Source organism: Arvicola amphibius, chromosome 11 (assembly GCF_903992535.2).
Source record: "Arvicola amphibius chromosome 11, mArvAmp1.2, whole genome shotgun sequence".
Taxonomy (NCBI): Eukaryota; Metazoa; Chordata; class Mammalia; order Rodentia; family Cricetidae; genus Arvicola; species Arvicola amphibius.
Window position 1 is genome coordinate 26,845,611 of NC_052057.2, and position 23,241 is coordinate 26,868,851.

The 23,241-nt window shown below is 44.9% G+C and overlaps 2 protein-coding genes across 2 annotated transcripts; both read left to right on the forward strand.

Moving 5' to 3' along the window:
* The first annotated feature begins 6,225 nt into the window (after positions 1-6,225).
* On the forward strand, positions 6,226-9,963 carry Ndufc1 (NADH:ubiquinone oxidoreductase subunit C1). The gene is made up of 4 exons (XM_038347773.1): positions 6,226-6,351; positions 6,987-7,090; positions 7,967-8,046; positions 9,813-9,963. The coding sequence occupies exons 1-3, from the start codon at positions 6,285-6,287 to the stop codon at positions 8,024-8,026; spliced, it is 231 nt and encodes a 76-aa protein (XP_038203701.1). The 5' UTR covers positions 6,226-6,284; the 3' UTR covers positions 8,027-8,046; positions 9,813-9,963.
* A 4,562-nt stretch (positions 9,964-14,525) lies between these two features.
* On the forward strand, positions 14,526-22,142 carry LOC119825997 (mitochondria localized glutamic acid rich protein). The gene is made up of 4 exons (XM_038347051.1): positions 14,526-14,607; positions 19,490-19,593; positions 19,896-19,989; positions 21,439-22,142. Exons 1-4 carry the CDS (start codon positions 14,526-14,528, stop codon positions 22,140-22,142), a joined length of 984 nt encoding a protein of 327 aa, XP_038202979.1.
* The last annotated feature ends 1,099 nt before the right edge of the window (positions 22,143-23,241 follow it).

Sequence of the window (23,241 nt, forward strand, 5' to 3'; positions counted from 1 at the left end):
GGGCTTTCCCACCCGGGTCACACCTCCCAGCGCGCAGGCGCGGTGACCCGCTCTCCCCACCCTCGCTGCACCGGCGCCTGCCGGGAAGGCGGAGGCCGGGTCGGCCTGCGGAACCGCTGATCCTGGCTTGGCTCTGCCGGTCCTGCCAGTGCGGAGCGTCTGGGAGGGCCGCCAACGGCGCTTCCGCCGCCGACAGCCTTTCTGCCCCTTCTCGCTAGACCGGCCTTTCTTTCACTCATTGGGGTGGACGCGCCCAGGTGCTGTAATCATAGCTTGAGCCTCGAGTGCCAAAATGCCGGTGGAGTTGTTTTAAGAAGATTTGTAGTCGGTTAAGGCCCAAGTGCCTAAATTGTGAGCAGAGGCGAAGGGTGAGATGAGAAAACCTTTCGCCTCAGAGGTGGGGACTTGAGAACCGATCCGAAGAGGTGAGGGCTTAATCGTCTTTGAAAAGCGTCCGAGAGCTCGACCTACGAAATGGGCTTGCCTAGCTAGGGTATCTGTGATTTTGTTGACTGTAGTTAAGATAGCCAAGAAAGGTCGTTAGCCAGATCCGAAGTGGCCTGTTTGTACCGCCGAAGGAGCCTCTGAAGGTTGAAGTGTTACGTGTTTATTTCATTGCTGAAGTCAAGGCAGGGTTGAGGAGCGGGCTGTCACCTTGATGTAGAGGAGCTGAGGGACGAAACTCCTCGAGTTGGCTTCTAGTTCGTGCCTAGGGTTATAACTGTTGAACTCAACTGCCTGTTGCCAGAGATCCTTAGAGGCCAAACTTCACTGAACGAGATCAGGCCTGAGAGTGAAGAGGATCCCTTCTACGTGCAGACATTTCACTAACGGTTGACAATAAAACCTTTACAAAGTGACATGCCATTGAGTCACAAGAGCCATTTACCCGTGATTATCTCGTGCAGACCTTGTAGTATCTGTGCATCGTGAATCATAAAGATGTGTGAGAGTTTGGCTTTTTTCGTCTTTTTTTTTTAACAGATACGTTGTAGTTTTCAAATTATTAGCCTTTAACTTCCCTGCTCTACCGAGTGAGTTCCAGGACATCCGGGGCTACACAGAGAAACCCCGTCTTGAAAAACCAAAAAGAGAGAGGGATCATAGCAATCGAACTCTAGGGTCTCTGAATACTGTAATCTTTTTTTTTTTTTTTTTTTTTTTTTTTTTTGGTTTTTTGAGACAGGGAACTGTAATCTTTCTAAAGATTCAGGAAGATTAGGTTGGTGAGGTGGCGTGGGGAGTAAAGGCTCTTTACAAGCCTAGTAACGGGAGTTTGATCCCTGAGCTCACATAAAGATGGAAAAAGAAAAATGGCTCTGCAGAGTTGTGCCCTGCCCTCCATGTTGGCACACTAAATAATAAATGAAGTTATGGGGCTGGAGAGATGGTTCCTCGAATAGGAGCCCTGTTGCTCTTGCAGAGGATCTGGGTAGAGCTCCCAGCCCCTCCGAAGGCACCAGGTGAGCACAGGGTGCACATTCATACATGCAGGCAAAACGCCCATACATATAAAGAAAATTCAGCACATACAAAGACACATATGAATAGTTTCTCTGTGAGTGTGTCCTGTCGGAGCTCTAGCCCAGCGCCTCATGCACAAGCACATCTACCGCTGAGCTAGCCACACCCACAGCACTAGATACTGACTTTTGTTTTTTAAATTGTACACGTATTTTTTAATTATAATGTTTTATTAGCATGTTAATCATACACAATAATTGTTTTCATTATGTTTCATATATGTGCATAATATATTTCTATCTCATTCACACACATACATACCCTTACTGTCTCCTGTCTCCATCTACTATTGTTGATCCCTTTCCCACTGAATAGCAACTGCTTGTTTTGTCTTGCTAAGTAGCCCTGGCTTATCCTGAACTCACTTCCTCCCTCTTTGCTTCCCAAATGCTGAGATTACAGACATAATACCCCATCCGAGTCTTAACATTTTTTTACTGTTTGTGTGCGTGTGCCACACATGCAAGTGTGTGGATACTGGTACCCACAGAGGTCAGAAGAGGGTGTCAGATACCCTGGAGCTGGAGTGAGAGTAGCTGTAGGCCACCCACCTAGATCCTCTGGAACAACAGCGAGTCTCATAGCTGCTCAGTCTTCTCTCCAGGCCCAAACAACGGTTTTTAAGGTTCGATTAATACTGGCCTGATTATAACATTGATCTGATTCATTTCTAAGTTAAAATGCACCTACAGTCTGACCACACAGTCAATGACATAGCCTGGACCTAGTAATAAACTGCGGACTCCAAACATGGCTACTTGACCAGTAGAAACTGATCTGGAGCCAGGCTTTGCCTGCCTCGTGTGCTTCCAGGGAGTTACACCCACGGCTATCTGACACAGCAGCTGAGGACCTTCCGTCCTTCCCCATTACTATGGTTATAGGACCTCCTCCAGCTGCGGGTAGTGCTGCAGACGTGGAATCCCAATACTGGTACTGGAAGACAGAAGGACTTCAAGACCATAGTAAGCACAGCACTCAGGAAGATTGTCTTGAATGGGAGACCAGAGGCCAGTCTGTACTTGCATTTGATCGAAAAGCAACATTAGAGAAGCCTGTCACCTAGACTTAAAAAAAAAATAGTCAATTGGGGGATGTTTGTTTAATAAAAACTTACATGTATACAGGGCCCATCTTTCTTTGGGCCCTGAATTTGATCTATGGACTTATGTATCTAATGGGTTTTTTTTTCTTATTTTAACTCTTGTTCTTTACTACCTTCCTTGGACACATCAGTCAAGTAAGATGTTTTTTATGGAAAAAACAGGGCCAAAACTTGTGTTCCAGCTGCTAACGCAAATCGCCCTTGGCCTAGGTCACAAGTAAGGTTTTTAGCATTTAAGCATGGTTTAAATGGATGTTTAAAAAGACATCTGCCAAACTAGAATTAGCTATTAGCTCATGTTCTTTTCAAAACAAGTTTTATCTTCATCTGCCTCCTCCAACTCTGGGGGTCCAGTGAGCCCTAATATGCTGAGAATGCTATGCTCATACTTCATTGCTTCCCCCAAATATACACTAGGAAAGGACACAGGGATCAAAGTTCTGAAAAAGAACAAAACTGAATTCCCTAGCATAGATTGTGAAGGTGGTACTGGACTTCCTGGTTCTGTACACTCTGACAGCCGGTGGCTCCTGTTTCAACTCGCTGAAGACTAGCAAAAGTTGTGTCAGGACAAGCTCTGGCGGCGTGAGGTAGAAAGAGTATACAACTGACGGTCTGCTGAGTGGACAAGAAGCCAGCAAGTTGGGAGCCAACAACTGATTCAGCGCATTAGTGGGCTGGTTTGCTTACTTGAGCATGAGTTCAGGAGGCTCAAACTAGGTTACAAACTAAAGTACTAAAGTAAAGTAACATTTTAGCCATCATTTGGGTTTTAAAATGAGCCACAAAGCACAATATCTTTTATCTTTTATCAATAATTTATTTCCTTTCCCCTCTATTTTTTTTTTCTTTTTTTTTTTTTTGGTTTTTCGAGACAGGGTTTCTCTGTGGCTTTGGAGCCTGTCCTGGAACTAGCTCTTGTAGACCAGGCTGGTCTCGAACTCACAGAGATCCGCCTGCCTCTGCCTCCCGAGTGCTGGGATTAAAGGCGTGCGCCACCACTGCCCGGCCTTTCCCCTCTATTTTAAAATACGTGTATCTATTTAATGTGAGTGTATCTATTTGTGTACACATGTGGGCTTGCGAGAGCAGCCATCTGGAGGTCAGAAGGAAACTTAAAAATCTGTTCCTTCCTTCCATCAAATGGGACGTGCTAATTGAACTCAAGTCACCAGGCTTGACAGCAAGTACCTTGACTATGCATTATCTTTCTCTGCCCACCTTTTCTTTCCTAAGAGACAGGGTCTTTCATACTAGCCCAGGCTGGTCCAGGACTCACTATGAAACTCGAACTACTCTCAAAACTGAGGCACTCCTGCCTCAGCTTCCCAAGAGCTGGATTAGACATGAGCCACCACACTCTGCTCATGACAACTTGTTTTAATAAAAAGATTTTAAAATAATACTGCTAAGCATACATAGAAAAATGCTAACACTTATTTTGCTATTATAGTGGATGTAAGCAGCTTTAGGTTTTAACAAATGGCTTTTTTTTTTTAAAGATTTTATTTATTATGTACACAACATTCTGCCGCCATATATGCCCGCATGCCAGAAGAGGGCGCCAGATCTCATTACAGATGGTTGTGAGCCACCATGTGGTTGCTGGGAATTGAACTCAGGACCTCTGGAAGAGCAGCCAGAGCTCTTAACCACTGAGCCATCTCTCCAGCCCTAACAAATGGCTTTTAAGGACAAGTTTGTATCTTCTGCAGGCTGGAGAGATGGCTCAGCTGTTAAGAGAGCATATTACCCTAACAAACACTCGAGTTGGTTCTCAGCACCCACTTCAGTTGACTCACAGACACCTATAAATCCAACTCCAAAGGATACGATGCTCTCTTATCTCGAAGGAAGAGTTTCATTCATATACATCCCCCACCATATGCAGACATAATTAAAAATAAAATCTCACAAAGTAAGGAGAATATATCACGTTACCTATACTGTTTTTAAACAGGGCCTTTGGACACCAGGTAGAATTCTGAATCCAGTGAAACAGAATCTCTGTCAGTTGTGCAACATAAAGACCAGCTGATCATGATCTGGAAAGATGGCTCAGCAATTAGGAGTGCTTGATTCTCTTGCAGAGGACCTGTCTTTGTTTCCTAGCACCCAGAGCACACTGGACAACTCAGAGCTGCCTATAACTACACTTCCAGGGGGGATCCAGGGACCTCTTCTGGCCTCCTAGGGTATTTGTAGGCACTGTCCTGCTCTTGACAAACAGGCCCAAACACAGACATAAAGATGTTTAAACCAGCTGATCAGCCAGGGTAATCCAAAGCCTCTGACCTTCACTGTGACCCTCCAAGCACCAACACACACATATCACAATTTGAACCTACACATAAAATTATAAAAGTAGCCGGGCAGTGGAGGCGCATGCCTTTAATCCCAGAGCTCGGGAGGCAGAGGCAGGTGGATCTCTGTGAATTCGAGGCCAGCCTGGTCTACAAGAACTAGCTCTAGGGCAGCTAGGGCTAATACACACAGAAACCCTATCTCAAAACAACAAAACAAAACAAACAAACAAAAAAAAACTCCAGCTGCTTATTACAAATGTCTTGAATAGGCAAATGGTATTTACTACTCCCAGATAACTCCTAAGCTTCCCAACAACCCTACAGAATAGGTTTTATGTTACAGATGTAAAACTGTGGTAGAGAGTAACAGCTAAAGATCATAGTGTTGAGATGTAGCAGACACAAATGCTACTGGAGACATGACAGTTTGGATCCTGTTCTACGTAGACACAAGTCCTTATAGCCAATCCCACCTTGTCAGACAGGCTAACAGAGCCACTCCACCCAGAATCCGAAGACCACGCATCCTTTGGCCACCTGGATGCCCCTCCTGAACAGTCAGAGCACTTTCATGTAACATCTACAAGAATTTTGTCAGGGCCTGGTGGCAAAGGTCTTATAATCCCAGCTCCTCAAAAAGCTAAGGCAGGAGGATCAAGTTCATGACCATCTGGGCAACTTAGTGGGAGCCTATCTCAAAAAGTGAAAAAGTTATGTGGGGCTATGTCGCTCAGTGGTTAGGCACTTGACTAGGATGTAGGAAGCCCTGTATTCCCTCCCTGCCGAAGAACAGATTTCTATGTCACAGGATTGAGAGGCATCAAAGTTGTCTTGATAAATGGATCTTAGAAACCGTTGAAGCCTTTACAAATAAAAAGTTCCCTTAGTCGACAAGTTTGTCTTTGAGTCCATCTGTTAATTGATGCTAATAATCACTGCATATCCCATAGCCAATGTAGTGAAAAAATAATGACTGTAAACCACACAATGAATTATCTTACTGTACCTGAAACACTAAATTCAGCCCAAATTTTATTCTTCAACAAAACACTTCCATTTTCAGTTTTGTGGCTCACCAATGAAACGTCCGACGAGCGCTCTGGGACCAGACAAACTGTTTTCCCCGCCCCAGCCCTCTTTTCACCGGTTGTTTTACGGACAGTCCATTGATTCCGGGTTTTAGGAAACTTTGTCCTCAAGCTAGGACGCTAGCCCACCTGCGAGTCCCGCTTCTGCTGCCAGGGGGCGCTGCGCTGCGCGCCACCTGCCGGCGATGCGCGCGCAGTGAGAAGGCGGTGCCCGCCCGACACGACGCGCATGCCCAGGAAGGACAAACCCTGTAGGGCAAGATGGCGTCGTCTGCCTTACTACGCCCGTTTTCGCGGCTGCTGGCCCCGGCCAGGTTCCCGAGCTGCTGTGAGTGTCTCCAGGCTCTCTGCCTATTCCCACCCAGCACTGACCACCCTGGAACCTTCGAGGGAGGTCGTGGCTCAGGCCGACTTGCAGTGACCTTCATCGGCCGCGGTCCGAGTTCTCCACTCGGCATCCTCGGCCGTCAGCCCTCCTCTAAACTACCTGCCCTCTTGAGAGTAGATTTTGTGTCTTTTTGCCCCCGGCTCTACAAACATGCCCAGGAGACAACAAACAGGGAGGTCCTCCCGGGGCTGCCTCTCGTCCTCCCACTCCCCAGCCTGTGAAGGCCAGCGACTTTTTAACAAGGTTTTGAAGGCGTCGTCCTGAGCCCCAAGGACGGCCGTGTGGCTCTGCTGGTGGCCCCGGACAAGTTACTTTTGTTTTCTGGACTATGCCCAGGTTGAGGTTGGGCAGATATAGTATAAATGACGATATAAAGCCAGGGATGGTGGGGCTCTCTTGGAATCTCAGCCTTGGGGAGGTGGAGACAGGTGATCAGGAATTCAAAACCATCCTGGGCTACAAGAACTCCTGTCTCAGAAGAGAGAATTTCATGCACTAGTACACACGCACACTAGTAAATGTTAGATTTTCCTCTCTACAAGTCAGTAAGATACATATTCTCTTTCTTTTTTCAGCTTCAACGCGGTCAAAGTTCTACGTCCGGGAGCCAGTCAATGCCAAACCTAACTGGCTGAAAGTTGGGCTGACCTTGGGCACCTCGGTTTTCCTGTGGGTTTATGTGAGTACCCTACCCATCGGAATCCCTGGAACTGGAGTTATAAACGTTTGTGAACTGGCAGTTGTTGGTCTTGGGAACCAAACTTGGGTCCTTTGCGAGCAGTACATGGCTCCTAACTGCAAAACCATCTCCACAGCCCCAATTTTATATTCATTCTCAAAAATGTTTCCTGATGGAAGGCTTAATTACTGCCAAGAGCATTAAGGGTTGAAATTAGGTCTTTGATTCCCATGAGTGTCATCATGTATCAATCATTGTTCCAGCTACATAATCTATCAGACGGTGGTTCTAAGAAAGTAGCTGTTCCCTGACTTCTAATTAACACACAGAGAGGTGAGGGATGGCTTGGTCACTTACAGTGGCAGGCTGCTAAGACTGGAATAGAGCATGCACAGAAGGATACAGTGGGCTGATCCTCTATGTGAGCACACACAGGCAAGCTCACCTGTCCATAGATTTACACATACACACACATATACAGACAAGCTCACCTGTCCGTAGATTCTCTCTCTCTCTCTCTCTCTCTCTCTCTCTCACACACACACACACACACACACACACACACACACACACGTACACAGGCAAGCTCACCTGTCCATAGATTTACACACACAGGTACACAAAAGTATAGCATTTTACTTATCAACCAGCCTGGGACATGTGTGACAATGACAGTGTCATGTTTTGAAATTCTTCTGCCATCATATGCTTTCCATTGTCTTTCTATTTGAATTTCTTCGCTTTTTATTTCTGGTAAAATAGTAATTGTTTTAACCTACCCTAGTTCTCTTATGAATCATAAGGATCTTTACTTGGTTTCCTCCTCTTTAAGATACCAGAATTATTACATTTCTAGTTTTAATCATTATCTTATAGCTCATCAATCAACATAATGAAGATGTTTTGGAATATAAAAGAAGAAATGGATTGGAATAAACTTTAGAGATATTAATATAGTAAGTATGTTTATAAAGTATATAGATTATGGAAGTTAATTGATGTTTGTTTGTGGCTGTGACAGGGTCTCACCACTGCACATAGTAGAAATGCCTTTTGTAGTGCCAGCACTAGGGAGGTAGAGAAGTAGGCAGATCTCTGTGAGGTCAGCCTGGTCTACATAGTGAGTTCTACGACAGCCAGGGCTAAGCAGAGAGACCTTGTCTCAAAAAAGAGAGAGGCAGGTCTTATTGTATATCTCTATGTAGACCAGGATCCACCTGCCTCCACCTCCTAAGTGCTGGGATTTTAGGAGTATGCCAGCACTCCAGACCTGCAGAATAACCCTAGTACTGGGTGAAGTCATACGTACCTATAATGCCAATACTGCAGAGTCTGTTTGTCCCAAACAAAGAAAGTAAATAAAACCAAAATCACCTTAAAATCATATCTTCTTTACTAGTACTTCACCATTGTGTTCATAGTGCTCAGGACAATTGGCATAATTTGTGTGTGTTTGCCATGTCTTCTACTTAAGTGTGGATTTTGTAAGAGCAGAATTCCTATCTATCATATTAATGTTTATGTTCTCAACACTGCACTGCACTGCACTGAATACCCAGTCATTCTAGGAGTTTAATGTTCGTAGAACGAATGAATGTGTGAAAGCAATGGATTCTGCATTTTTCTGCTTACCCATTTCATTATGATTGTCACTGTAGCTAGCATCCAATTGAAGAATTCAGGTAAAACCTAATATTAATGAGATAATGTATTTTACATGCTCTAATTTAAAAGAGAGATGTTTGTGAGTCTGCGTATGTGCGTGCACATGTATCACACATAACATGCATATGCTATGTGTATTATATAAACATGTAATGTATATACTTTATTCCTATTCCTGAAAATTATTTGAAAGAAATCCTTTACTCTTTATGAAGTGAAAAATCCCTTATTTTAAAACAAACAAACAAGCCAGGCGGTGGTGGCGCACACCTTTAATCCCAGCACTCGGGAGGCAGAGGCAGGCGGATCTCTGTGAGTTCGAGACCAGCCTGGTCTACAAGAGCTAGTTCCAGGACAGGCTCCAAAGCTACAGAGAAACCCTGTCTCGAAAAACCAAAAAAAACAAACAAACAAACAAACAAAAAAACTTAGCTTATGGGCTGAGGAGATAGCTCAGGGGTTAAAACTGCCACACCACCATGAGGTGCAGAGCGCAGATCCCCAGAGCCCATATAAGGATGATTTGGCGACCACTTGTGATTCTAAAACTCTGAAGGTGAACAGAGGATCCCCAGAATAAGATTGCTAATTAACCACTGGTGAGCTCTGGGGTCAACTGAGAAACCCTACTTCGGTGACTAAGGTGGAAAGCCATTGACAGAGACTCCCAGCATCGGTAGACCTTCACGTGCACACATGTGCAGATATGTGTGCACAGCACACACACACATCTCGGTGCCCATGGATTAAATCTAGTAGGTAATAAGCATACTATAAACATAGTACTCACAAAACACATTTTCTTTAGGAATTCTCAAATGTAACACTTTAGGGTTTATTGTCTAAATCCTCTTTTTATTGCCTCTTTTTTTCTACTAATACCACTTTGTCAATTTCAGTGTTAATGATATAAATTTAAAACCAAGTACTGATTCTATTTAATAGATATATTTTCTAGATTTTTTTTCTGATGCTCTAAGGTGAATTATTCAGAGAAGTCTGGTTTTAACATCTAATCAGTGCCTTGGACTGATTTTTTTTTTTCTTTTCCTTGTAGGTCTACTTCATATGATGGCATCCATTCCTCTGGATTCATCCATCTGCTGAGTTGTGGATATGAGGGGAAAGTGTATGTAAATATGTATCAGTCAAGTTAACGTGGATTTTACTTATTAAACAAATAAAAGTACTTATGTTCTTCATGTGTAGAGATGGATTCACTAATCAGTGCTGATAGCCTCTTTTCAGCTTTTAACTGTTTTTATATGTTTGTATGAGTGCTTGTATATATGTGTGTACCGTAACATGCAGTGCTCATAGAACCCTATGCTGGATCTGTGGTGCTTGACAAAGGCCTTGGGAACCAAACCTGGATCCTCTGCAAAAGCACCAAGTTACCTTCCTTCCTGCCTGCCTACTTTCTTCCCTCCCTCCCTCCTTCCCCATCTTCCTCTTTCCCTCCCTTCCTATTTCCCTTCCTCCATTTCTTCCTTTTTTTTTTTCATTTTTTTGTTTTGTTTTGTTTTTGTTTTTGAGACAAAGTTTCAGACAGAGTTCTGGCTGACCTGGAACTCATTCTGTAGACCAGGCTGGCCTCGAAGTCACAGAGATCTGCCTGCCTCTGCCTCCCAAGTGCTGGGATTAAAGGTGTGCGCCACCAGTACCTGTTTTTTTTTTTTTTTTAAGACATTGACCAGCCCTCAACTTTTTTACTGAAACACTTAGATGCCAAAGAGTCCAAGTAATATTTTGTTAATGAAGATGTGTAAGTCAGATAGTAAAGATAATCTCTATATGGTGGCCTTGAAACTAGCCAGGACTACTTACCAAGGTCCTGCCTCAAAAGGCTGGAGACGGCACAGTAGTAAACCCTTGCCTGGCATTCTTGAAGCCCTGGGTTTAATCACGAGTATCATGAAAATGTTAAAAAGGAGTTATATATATGTGGTTTAAAATGATTTCTGCTTTGAAGTCCATTATAATTGATATGGCATGCATTTGGGGGCCTGGAAAAAGCATGGCCTAGTGTCTTTTGATGTCACTTCTGGACAAAAATTCAAAATTGTAGTATTTGATAATAATTACGCTAATGCTATGAAAAGTCAGATATAGTAGTAACTTAACTTGTGTCGGTTTGGATTCCTGTTAGAGTGGGAAAACTCGGGAGACCGTAGACCAATTTCATGCAAATGCAAGAACAGAAAAGGATACTGTCAGGAAGGAAGTCCAACAAAGTCAAGTCCTTGCTAGGACATGCCTAACTGTTAGACCCAATGGCAAAGAGAGTGAAAAAGTCGCAGGTGGAATTAGGGTTGATGAAATTGCCCTGGAGTATCCAGCTGGGCCCAGAGTCATCACAAGGGTCTTTACACATGGCTGTATGACAGCAACCTGCTGTTGCTGAGGTGTCTGCTATAGTGAATGAGTGAAGAATCTAGGGCCCTGCACCTGCCACACAAGCACCCCTTTAGCTCCATCCCCAACACTTCTGGGTTTGAAGGTAGAAGGACGATAAGAGCTAAGGAAGAACAAGAAAAAAGTGAACGCCCCTGTTGAAGGTAAGCCCAGTGAGATACATCCATGAGCCTCGAGTTACTGAATGCATGGTGTTTCAGGTTAGCACACCTGCAGGAAACTGGTGCTAGCACACGAGAGGCCAAAAAGTCAGTCAAGTCCAAAGTAATAGCCCTGCAACAAAAAACTCCTATCTCCACAAAGTCGAGAAAACACCGAAACATCTGCAATTTTAGAAACTTGGAAATAAAGCTTACTTTTAGTAAATAGAATCTGCGCATGTCAGGTTTTGAGGCTGCTGTTAGTTTGTATGAGCCTTTCTCCGTTTTAACTCTAGGGGGAGCCCTTCCTGATAACCTGGGCTGTGGGTGAAGGGAAGAACCTACCATAGTGGGAACACTCTACAGAAGCCAGCTCTTAGCAGACGGATGCAAGAGAATTGTAAACTTGAAGCCAGTGAGACCCAGCCTCAGGAAGAAAAAAAAAACTCTCAGTTTTAGCTTTGCTAACTATGTGTCTGCATCATTCCTCAGTGCTACCGCCACCCCCACCCACATGGTAAGGAGAAGCAAATAGTGCCAGGATTTGCACTCAAACCAAGAGCTGGGCTGAGCAAGAATCCTTCTGGTTCTAAATTCCCAAAGGATTTTTTTAATTGGCTTGTTTGTTTGTTTGTTTGTTTGTTTGTTTTTGATGCAGAATCTTAATGTGCAGCTCTAATTCTGGCTGGCCTGGAGCTCCTCTGTAGACCAGGCTGGCCTGGAGCTCCTCTGTAGACCAGGCTGGCCTGGAGTGCCTCTGTAGACCAGGCTGGCCTGGAGCTCCTCTGAAGACCAGGCTGGCCTGGAGCTCCTCTGTAGACCAGGCTGGCCTGGAGTGCCTCTGTAGACCAGGCTGGCCTGGAGCTCCTCTGAAGACCAGGCTGGCCTGGAGCTCCTCTGTAGACCAGGCTGGCCTGGAACGCCTCTGAAGACCAGGCTGGCCTTGCACTCACAGATCTACCTGTGATAATCATGGACATCTACAAACCGAAGGTTACTGGAAGACAACCAAAACTAGAAAATGCAGGGCATGGCTCAGCCCACACTGTGGTTTCAGACATCTGGTCTCAATAAATAAATAAATAAATAAATAAATAAATAAATAAATAGGCAGGCAGTGGTGGTGGTACATGCCTTTAATCCCAGTACTGGGGGGAAGGGATGGGTGGCAAATCTCTGAGTTTGGGTCCAGCCTGGTCTACAAAGTAAGTTTCAGGACAGCGAGGGCTAAACAGAGAAACCCTGTCTTGAGAAACAAAACAAAATAAAAAATTCTTTTCCTCCTCCCAAAAATCTTTTCAATTTTCCTAACTTTTTTTTAATGTTTGTGTGTATGTGTGTTCAGAATTTAAGAGGTTGTAAACCATCTGGGAACAAACCTCCTCTAGTCCTCTGTAAGAACAACAAGCTCTTATCCACTAAGCCTTCTCTTGTTTCTAGCATTCCGTAGCGTTTGGGAAAGGATTCTTCTTTTTTTCTGAGTCAGGGTCTCCGTATGTAGCGTGTAGACCAGGCTGACCTTGAGCTCGCAGGATAATACTGTCCCTCTCAAGTGTTGGAATTAAAGGTGTGCACCATCACACAGGGAACCGAAATACTTTAAAATTGCCCAGCACATAAGCCATGAAATCATAATTACTGTTGGCACTGGACCCTTCCAATGTTTTCAAAGTTGGTATCTTTATCAACAACCAGAGGTTCGGTGGAGGACATCTGAGCTAAGCCAATATATCTCCAACCCTAGACGTTTTAAAAATGTCAAGGATTCTCTCAAGGGCAGTGAAGAATCTGAGCCTGGTCAGCCACAGCAAGAGCTAATGTTAAAATGTCTGCGGAAGCTGCTGGAAAGGAGGCAAATCTGACAACCAAAGGGCATGGGTTTTTTGGATTTTTGTTTTATTTTGTGTATTTCTAAAAATAGCTCACCAAAATATAAAAGGAACCCACCAAAGCCCACAAGAGTGGAAGAGTAAGTAGAAAATTCCTTTGCCCCAGACCTGAGCCTTGAGGAGAAGCATCTAGAGGAGGTGTACGATGTCCCAGTACTGTCAGTACTGTCTTTCCCAGTTGGGATGGCCATACATGGCAGATACAACCAAGATTGTATGCCAGACTGAACGAGTGCAGGCAGAGGAATCGTGAGCTTGAGGCCAGCGCTGCCTCTTCCATCTGACTCAGAACGTTTCACATCCAGTGTGTCTCAGAACTCTCCTCAGCTGCGTTACTCAGTCCTGCAAGATTTACAGCTCTGACCCAGCGGCGGTGGTTCACACTTTTAATTCCAGGCAGAGGCAAGTGGATCTCTGAGCTTGAGACCGGCATGGTACACAGGAGGTCCAGGACAGTCAGAGCTACCCAGAGAAACCCTGTCTCGAAAAACCAAGATTCACAACTCAGGCTGGAGGGATGGCTTGGTGTTGAAAAGCGCTTGCTACTCCAGAGTGCCTTTACCTAATTTTCCTGTTCGTAGTTTTGTTCCCCCCACCCCCCACCAATGCTCTTAGCGATTTTTTTTTTTTTTTGAGACAGGGTCTCATATAGCCTATGGTGTCCTTAAACTTGCTATGTTGCCAAAGATCTTGAACTCCTGATCCTCCTGCCTCCACCCCCTGAGTGTTGGGATTATCTGCTTGCGCCAGCACGCCTGGTTTTATGCGCTGCTGGGTATTGATCCCATGCTAGGTAAGCGCTTTACCCTGTATTTAAGGTCTTGGAAACAGTGGCTCGCTTAGAATTCAGCCATCGCCAGGGGGAAACCTTACGCAGCCTTTAGTCATAAACCTGTCGCTTGTAAAGTTTCCCTACTACCTTTTCCTAGGAAAGCTAACGCAGTGGGTGGGATAAAGTGGCCTCCATCTGGAGGAAAAACCGTGTCTGCACAATGAATCCTGAATCCGGTGTCCAGCGTGACCTGGAGGAGAGTTTCTCCATGGACCAGAGCGGGTCAGGCACGTAACAGTCACTTCTCAGTTACCTATGTCTTCTGGGATGCAGCCCTTAAGCGGCTGCCTGGAAAGGGGCGCCGGAAAGCAGCAGCACTATTACAGCAGGATAAGCGGACCAAGGTGCAGACCACTAACTCAAACCCCTTCCCACGTGCCCCGGGCCGGGGAGGCACGGGATCTGGAACTCCACCGCCGGGCGGGGCGCTCCTGAGGCTCCGCCCTCAGAGCCTGGCTTGCTTGCTCCCCGGCTGCATCTCTGCGCGTCGGGCGATGTATCTCCGAAGGGCTGTGTCTAAGACTCTGGCGCTGCCCCGGAGGGCGCCCTCCGGACCTGTGCCACTGGGGAAAGACGGTGAGTGTCCCGCACATCTCCGTGGGTCCAAGCTGGAACCAACACCCCGAACCCGCCAGCACCTAGTCACAGAAGCCTGTTCCAGAGATGAAGGAACAGTGAGGGAGGGTCTCAGGCAAGCACTCCGAAGTTCTTGGAAACTTTGGAAATAGGGAGCTTTTCTAGGTACGCCTCTGAATCCAAATTAGACTCCCTGGGTTCCAGCGCTTATCTCCGGCAAGTGATGTCTCTTCATTTTTTAAGCGAGAATCACAGTGGCTGTAATTATTAAATGTGGAGTGAAAAATCACTTCTAAGAGCGTCTGGCTCACTCTTAGAGTCCCACTTAGATAATTCAATGAACCTCTGGGCTCCCCAAGAGATAAAGAAACGGATGGATAGGTGGCCGTGGGTTGTCCACACGCCAGCAGGTAGGCTCCAGTCAAGGTCCGGGTTCAGGGAACACTGGTGGTCATGACCACGGAATCTCCCGGCCCTGAGCATCCCTTCGAAGGGGGTGGGCTCGGGTCATTCTTCTGACGTTGCTGAGAAGCTTACAGCTCCATCACCTTTAGATTAGGGAATGCGCAAGGAAAGAGCTCTTGGGAATTTTCTAGAGGAAAGCACCGAGTAACAACGCCGCCTAGAACAGAGTAGGTGCTTAGTAGGTGCCGGATCTAGACCGGTTTGCAGTTCCTCTCCGAGCCCCCCACCACCACCCCCGCCCCGCGCCCCTCGTCCATCACTCCCTGAATCCCAGCTCTTGGATGCTGGAAAGTTAATTCTTGCTGTGCTTCACCCGACTTCCTGAGGCATCCACGGCAGCATCCAGAGCGAGGATTTAAGTGAGGAAGACAGGAAAACGCCTGCAGAAAATTCCATGAGCCGCAGGGGTTTTTGAGTTTGGTTTGTCCACTTGTTTCCCCAGCTTTGATTAGGCCTATGTGGGTGGTGGAGGGTGAGAGGACTTTCTATCTATCCTCCTGTTCTTTTAAATGTTATTTGAAAGACGTCTCCCCACACGTGTTAAGATGTCTTCTCCTCACTGTATAACTCTTAAGATAGCAATTTTCACCATCGATGAGGTAGGGAGAAGCCGTTTAGTTTAAGCTGAAGATACTGAGGCTGTTCGGATGTTCAGAGAAGAAGAAAGATGAGTCCACTGACCACACACACGCGCACGCACACACACACACACACACACACACACACACACACACACGCCAGAGCCTGCATGCTGCATGTGTTCAGAGGACAGCTTGCAGGAGTCAGTGGGTCCCAGGGCCGAACTAGGTCTTCAAGCTTGACTGCAGACATCTTTACCCTCTAGTCCTGTAGTCCTCTGCACCACAGGGTTATATGCCTCTACCCCCTCCCCAGGACCCCTCCCATCAAAATAAAGGTGGTTAGTGTTAACCTTCTAAACTGCAGTTAAAAGTCCCGGGCACAAGGGCACTGACTTTATTTCACCTAATTACTTTCACTTTTTATGGCATACAGACAGCATAGGTTGAATCTAAGGGCGATCCTATCATTTTTCTAGGCAAGGCTGCTTCCACTGAGTTCTAAGCTACAGCCACAGTCATAATTACTGCTTTTGTTTGCTTTTGTTTTTTCGTTTTTTTAAGACAGGGTTTTTCTGTGTAGTCCTGTTTGTCCTGGAACTCACCAGGGGCCTAAAACTCAGAGATCCTCCCACCTCTGCCTCCCAGTGCTAGTGTTAAACCAGTCCAGCATTGACTGGAATCGTAAATTTGTCTTCCTTTGTGGGCATTGATTGATGTCTTTTTGGTACTTCCTACTTTGGTAATAAATTTGTTTCAGTGGTTTCTTTTTTTGAAAGACACATTTTAACTATCATTAAATTTTGTTCTTTTTGCTGCAAAATGTAACTTTTTTTGACTTTTCAAAATAACTGTAACTTTTCAAAGAGTAGTTTAGGCTTGTAGTAGTTCATTGGGAAAATGCCAGAAAGGCAAGATATAATATATAAATCACATATAATCTTCCTATTGGTAAATATCATTGTTTATAATTAGTCTACTTTTAGAGATTTTTGTTGTTCTTGTTCTAAAGAAACAGGACTAACTACCAAAACTTGTCTGAAGCACTAAATCCCCCTGTCTCAACCTCCCAAGTACTTGCATTATGGTGTGTACCAGCACATGTGATAACTGCAGGTCTTTTTCTTCTTACATCTGAGATCTGTGTCACAAGATTATTGTGTAGATTTTCATATAACGTGTGGTAGAAGGCCGGGCAGTGGTGGCGTACGCCTTTAATCCCAGCACTCGGGAGGCAGAGGCAGGCGGATCTCTGAGTTCGAGGCCAGCCTGGTCTACAAGAGCTAGTTCCAGAACAGGCTCTAGAAACTACAGAGAAACCCTGTCTCAAAAAACAAACAAACAAACAAACAAAAAACGTGTGGTAGAATTTTCTCATAGTCTGAAGAGCTGGCTCAACAGCACTTCTTGCTCTTGAAAGGATCTGGGTTCAATTCTCAGTACCCACAAGATGACTCAAAACAGTCTGTGATTCCAGTACCAGGGAACCTGAAGCCCTCCCTGACCTTGAAGGGCACCAGGCATGCACATGGTGTGTGTGTGTGTGTGTGTGTGTGTGTGTATATATATACACATATATATAATATATGTGTGTACATACATTCAGGCAAAGCACTCATACACATAAAATAATAAATAAATCTTTAAAAAAATCATTTTTTCTCATATAAGTAAATCCTAGTTTTCACATTGTATGAGACTACTAAAATGCGGGTTTTTTTAAAATTTTTAAAAGATTTTTATGGGGGCTGGAGAGGTGGCTCAGCAGTTAAGAGCATTGCCTGCTCTTCCTAAAGGTCCTGAGTTCAATTCCCGGCACCCACATGGTGGCTCACAACCATCTTTAATGAGGTCTGGTGCCCTCTTCTGGCCTGCAGACATACACACAGACAGAATATTGTATACATAATAAATAAATAAATATTTTTAAAAAATAAAACTGTGAGGTGGTACAGTCTTTTTTTTTTTTTAAAAAGATTTTTATGTTATTTTATCTTTTTTTTTCCAGAGCTGAGGACTGAACCTGGGGCCTTATGCTTGTCAAACAAGCACTCTAGCACTGAGCTGAATCCCCAACCTAAAATATGTTTGATTGATTCATATTGGATGGTTCTCTTATTGCTATTTTAAATAATTCAGCTGAAATAATTTTTAAGTCTACTTGTATTGCTGAAGTTTTCTTTTTGTTTTGTTTTTGTCTAGACAGGATTTCTCTGTGTAACCCTGACTGTCCTGGAACTCCCTCTGTAGACCAGGCTGGCCTTGATCTGCCTGCCTCTGCCTCCCAAATGCTGGGATTAAAAGCATGGGCCACCACATCCCATCGCTAATAATTTTCTTTATTTTTTCCTATTTAATAAGAATTTTCTGGAGTACATGGGGCATAGCTTCCCCAGCAGGTAGAAACCAATGGATTTCACTCCTAGTATTTAAAAATCAAAACAAAACAAAAAACCTGGATCCAATAAGAAACATATAGTTACACACAAATGTCAGAAAGGGTTGTGAGGGCTTGTTGTTGTTGTTGTTTGGTTTGGTTTGATTTGATTTATTTTTGGTGCTAAGAATGGGACTCAGGCCTCCTATATATTAGACACAAACTTTAAGATAGGTGGAGTGGGGTTTGGTGGGGGAAGTTGCTTATTTTAGTGGTGACATTTGGGTCAGTGGGGTGGCTCAGCAGGTACAGGTGTTCATCATCAACCCTGATGACTAGAGCCTTATCTCCAGGACCCACCCAGTAGAGGAGAAAATTAACTCCCACAAGTTGTCCTCTGACCTCCACATACAGGCTAAATGAAAGCATGTTCCAGACTCCCTCCTGCTACAGCCTAAGCAACTGGGACTAGGAAATGTACATCTAGATCACAGATATGTTTTTAAACCAACGAAAGTGTCACTGCAAACCAGTCGTGTGGCTGTAATCCCAGTGTTCAGGAGGCTGAGACAAGAGAATGGCCAGGAGTTTGACTGGACTCAGCTAAGTAGTGAGATCATGTCTCAAAAAGTTTAGGGTCTAAACATGTCTTCTACCTATCCTTAAATGCACTTTTTTTTTTTTTTTTTTTTTTGAGACAGGGTTTCTCTGTGTAACAGTCCTAGCTGTTCTGGAACTTGCTCTTGAAGGCCAGGCTGGCCTCAGACTCACAGAGATCTGCCTGCCTCTGCATCACCACCACCTGGCCCCTTAAATGCAAATTTTATCTTTAGGTATACGTGTGTTTAATTGTTAAAGCAATCAGTTCCTTCTTTCTCAAGTGGACAACTGAAAAAAGAACAAAACAAAAGTATTTATTTCTGATGGTGTCTGTTTTGGCTACATAAGGAGGAATGTATTTCTTTTGCATCTCATTTGGCTGGGCAGCTTCTTTAGTTCTTCTGTCTTTTCCCCTCATCCACATCTGCCCTTCCTGGTGCCTAACAGCAAGATGACAGACTTCTCAAGCACTCTTCAAATCAGACTAGAGGCTGTTGGGTGGAATTACTACCCCTGTCTCTAATGCTGTGTTTGCTGAAGTGAAAATCCACCATGTTAATAGGTTCCAAGTTCCCCGAGGAGAAAATGCCTAAAAGATGTAATTATTTAAGACGCCAGTTCTTTTTTTTTTTTTTTTTTTTTTGTTTTGTTTTTTGCTTTTTGTTTTTCGAGACAGGGTTTCTCTGTGGCTTTGGAGCCTGTCCTGGAACTAGCTCTGTAGACCAGGCTGGTCTCGAACTCACAGAGATCCGCCTGCCTCTGCGTTCCGAGTGCTGGGATTGAAGGTGTGTGCCACCATCACCCGGCTAAGATGCCAGTTCTTATGTGGTGAAGGTAACCATCTTTAAATTTGCTTTCCTAGCATCTCTTCGCCGAATGTCATCCAGAAAACTCCCTGGAACGTCTGGGTCCAATATGATTTATTACCTGGTTGTAGGTGTGACCGTCAGTGCTGGTGGATATTACGTAAGTGTTTAAGGACCTACTAAAGAATTCCTGTGCCCTGCTTGCTGGCTCACACCTTTAATCCCAGTACTCTGCGTACAAGGTCGGTCTGGTCTGCTTTCTGAGTTCCAGACCAGCAAAGGTCCCTTATGGAGACAGATCCTGTCTCCCCAAAGAGGGGGTTGGTGGAAGTGGTGGGCAGGCGTTGGTTTCTGTGCTGCATTGAAATTGTTCCTGAAACTTCTAATGGTGGTAGCATAGAGAAATGTATATGACGAATCTTAAAGCAGGAGAAAAAGAGCTAAACACGCGTTTTCTTTCAGACTTACAAGGCTATCACATCAAAGCAAGGCAGACATACAGAACGCGTAAGGGACGTGAAAGACCAAACAAAAGCAGAGTCACAGCCACTTCCAGGTAAAGGGAATTTCTTATTTTGTTTATTTACTAAAGAGGAGGTCTCATGCATCCCAGGCAGGATGACCCTACACTGTGGTCCCCCTGCCTCCACTTCTTGAGCAGGGATGACAGTCACATACCCCACCCTTGGGTCTTTCTTTCGGTTCTTTATCTAGAACAGCTATGTGTAGGGGTGCACTCAGGAAGGAAGATCGTGGTAACCTCGAGCTTTGATAAATGAGCGAGTTTTCTGTGTGTGCTCCTGAGAGGCAGTTTTCATTCCTCTGTGTGAGAATATTATTTCTACTCTGTAGACACCCATTCATGCAAGCATAATTTTAGCATCTGTCTCAGCAGTTTGACCTCTCATTTCCCCCACCATTGTTTTCAATTGTAAGCTGATTTTTTTTTCAGTGTTGGCAAGCACCACCACTGTGTCTTTCTCAAAGTTTGCTTCCCATGAATTAAATCAGTTGAGCATCCTGAGACCACGAGCCTGGGAAATGGACACTGGGGGGGACAGAAACTTCACAGTCGCACCCCCACATCCATTTCTCATCTTAAACAGCTTACTTTGACTTTTTATAAAGATTTATTTTATTTTGTGTATGTCTTGCCTGCATGTAGATAAATAAGTACAGGTGGTATATCTGGTTGTCATCATAGTGTCCCGTCCTGTCCCATCTGCACCCCAGCCCCAGAGGTCAGAAGAGGGATTCCCCCAGAGCCCAGAGAAGAAAAACAGATCCTGGGCAACAAACTCAGGGTTCTCTATAAGGGCAGACCCGCTCCTAACATCAAACTGTCTCTCCAGCCCCAAGCTAATTACTTTAAATGATTTTTTTTTTCTGTCTCAACTCTAACATTATTATCAATCACTGTGGTCACTGTTTAGCAACAGGATATTAGCAATTATTATCAATTACTGCCAACACTGTAGGAACAGGGATATTAACAACTCAGGAGTCAGGTTTTGCTTTGTAAGCTTTCTTTGTTTGCCCGGGAGGTTGTTTTGGTTTGGTTTGAGGTTTTTCCTTGTGGTTCTTTGGGTTCTTGTTTTGGTTTGATTTGGCTCTTTGGAGACAGAATCTACTACGGAGGCCAGGCTGGTTGAACTCACTGGCCTCCACTTCTGGAGTCCTGGGACTAACAAGTGTGCACCACAGGGCCAGGCATTCAATTTTAATTTTTTGTTATGGTATTAGGAAACAGAATATTATAGCCAGCATGATGGTTTAGGAGAGTAAAAGTAATTACAATACTTGCAAAATTGGCGCGGGAGGATTGGGAATTCGAGGTCACCCAGGCTACATGGCAGATTCATGTTAACCTAGGCTGTAGTAAATGTTGTCTCAAAAAAAAAAATTCCCTTCCCCCAAATTAAAATAAAATAAATTTATTACATTATTCCACTTTATTCCCATGTTTTTCAAATCAATACTTTGCTTAATGAACCAAATCGTAAAGGCAAAAAGGAGCATGCGGCAGAAGCTGGGGCCGGAGAAATTTCTGTAAAGGAAACTGAATTGGTGCATGCTGAGGAAGTGACCAAGGCTGCAGCAGGGCCTCCAGAAGGGTCTCCGACCTCCCCGGTCCCTGCAGAGGCTGCGCTAGAGGAGACATCCACACTGAGAGAGGAACCTGATCTGAAGATAACCGAGGCTTCTCCGGGGGAGACCACCGAGGGAGTCCCTGAACCCACTGCGGAGGTGGACAGCGCGGCTCCTGAACCCACAGAAGAGGGGGAGAGCGCGGCTCCTGAACCCACAGAAGAGGTGGAGAGCGCAGCTCCTGAACCCACAGCAGAGGTGGAGAGCGCGGCTCCTGAATCCTCTGCAGAGGTGGACAGCGCGGCTCCTGAACCCACAGAAGAGGGGGAGAGCGCGGCTCCTGAACCCACAGCAGAGGTGGAGAGCGCGGCTCCCGAATCCTCTGCAGAGGGGGAGAGCGCGGCTCCTGAACCCACGGAAGAGGCGGAGAGCGCAGCTGCGGACCAGGCTGACGGGGCTTGTACCAGAGAGGAGGGTGAGGGTACTGCTGGGAACCGGAGCTGCCAGGAGAGTGCTGAACTAGAAGAAAGCCCTCCCTTAGGCTCAGAGCCCTCTGCCCAGCAGGATTCACAAGAAGGAACCACCGAGGTCACTGCAGAAGGAGCCTCACCCCAAGGCTGATCTGCAAAACTCCAGAGTTGCTTTTGTATTTTTAGCAACCTTAGACCTTCTTTCTAGAATTTAATATACCTTAAAGAATTTGGCTTTTACTAATAGATGTTTGGATTGGGATTTGGTATTTCATATGTCTTAATAGTTTTCTACCCTCTAAGATCAGGCTGTGTAAAGAGCTTAAATAGTATTAACTTTGGATTTAAATTTTACGTTTTAGAAATTAAGGTATCCATGCAGCCTGTATTCCCTTTGATTTTTGCTCTACCTTTCTCTTTATTATATGTAAGACCGGATTATTGAGTTTGATGTGAACTCATTTAAGTAAAATTAGAAAATCTTAACTGTTTCTATTCTTTCTTCTTGTTGGGGGAGGGGGACTCGTGATTGGGAAAAGGATGACCAAAACCCAGGCTGGCAACCTGGCAACCTTGCTCAGTCCTGAGCTGCAATCACATGAGGCCTACGGTTTCTATATTCACAATGTGCACTGCCTTACCTATTAACAGCCACACAAACATCCTCACATGGAGAAACCAAGCTTTATAACATTACTGCAGGAAGAGCAGGGCTCTGGAGAGCTCTGTCCTTTCCTTGGTTGTTATGTAAGGGGGCAGAGGATGGGAGGGGGTGCCCAGCTTTTCTGGTTCAGTGCAGTGTTTACTGAGGATTTGCACACCCTGCCAGCACTCATTCGTGCACGAATGCATGCACCAAACATTCAGAGTGCCTTCCGCCCACCAGCCACTGTTTATAGCTTAGAGCGGGACTAGATAATAAGATAAATAAAATTATACGTAGGGATTAGGTAGAGCTTGCAAGTATTAGTTGGGAGTGAAATTGTCACTTTAGATATGGCAGTAAAGACAAGTCTTTATTTTATGAGACAGTCCTTGCCTCAAACTCAGTATAGCTCCAAGGCTAGCCATTAACTTCTAATCCCCCTGCCTCAGTGTCCTAAGTGCTAAACTTATAGATGTGTGCCCCCACACCCAATAGAGCAAGACTTTTTACAAAGGTGTCTTTTAATAAAGACTGGTGGTTCTGGAGAGGACTTCATGCCAGGTGGGGGAACAGGAAAGCACACATGATCTGCAGCAAAGCATGC

Coding starts and splice junctions, on each gene's coding strand:
- Ndufc1 (XM_038347773.1), top strand. CDS start 6,285: ATGGCGTCGTCTGCCTTACTACGCCCGTTTTCGCGGCTGCTGGCCCCG. Junction 6,352..6,986: donor GGCCAGGTTCCCGAGCTGCT/GTGAGTGTCTCC, acceptor TTCTTTTTTCAG/CTTCAACGCGGTCAAAGTTC. Junction 7,091..7,966: donor CGGTTTTCCTGTGGGTTTAT/GTGAGTACCCTA, acceptor ATTATCTTATAG/CTCATCAATCAACATAATGA.
- LOC119825997 (XM_038347051.1), top strand. CDS start 14,526: ATGTATCTCCGAAGGGCTGTGTCTAAGACTCTGGCGCTGCCCCGGAGG. Junction 14,608..19,489: donor TGTGCCACTGGGGAAAGACG/GTGAGTGTCCCG, acceptor TTGCTTTCCTAG/CATCTCTTCGCCGAATGTCA. Junction 19,990..21,438: donor AGAGTCACAGCCACTTCCAG/GTAAAGGGAATT, acceptor CAAATCGTAAAG/GCAAAAAGGAGCATGCGGCA.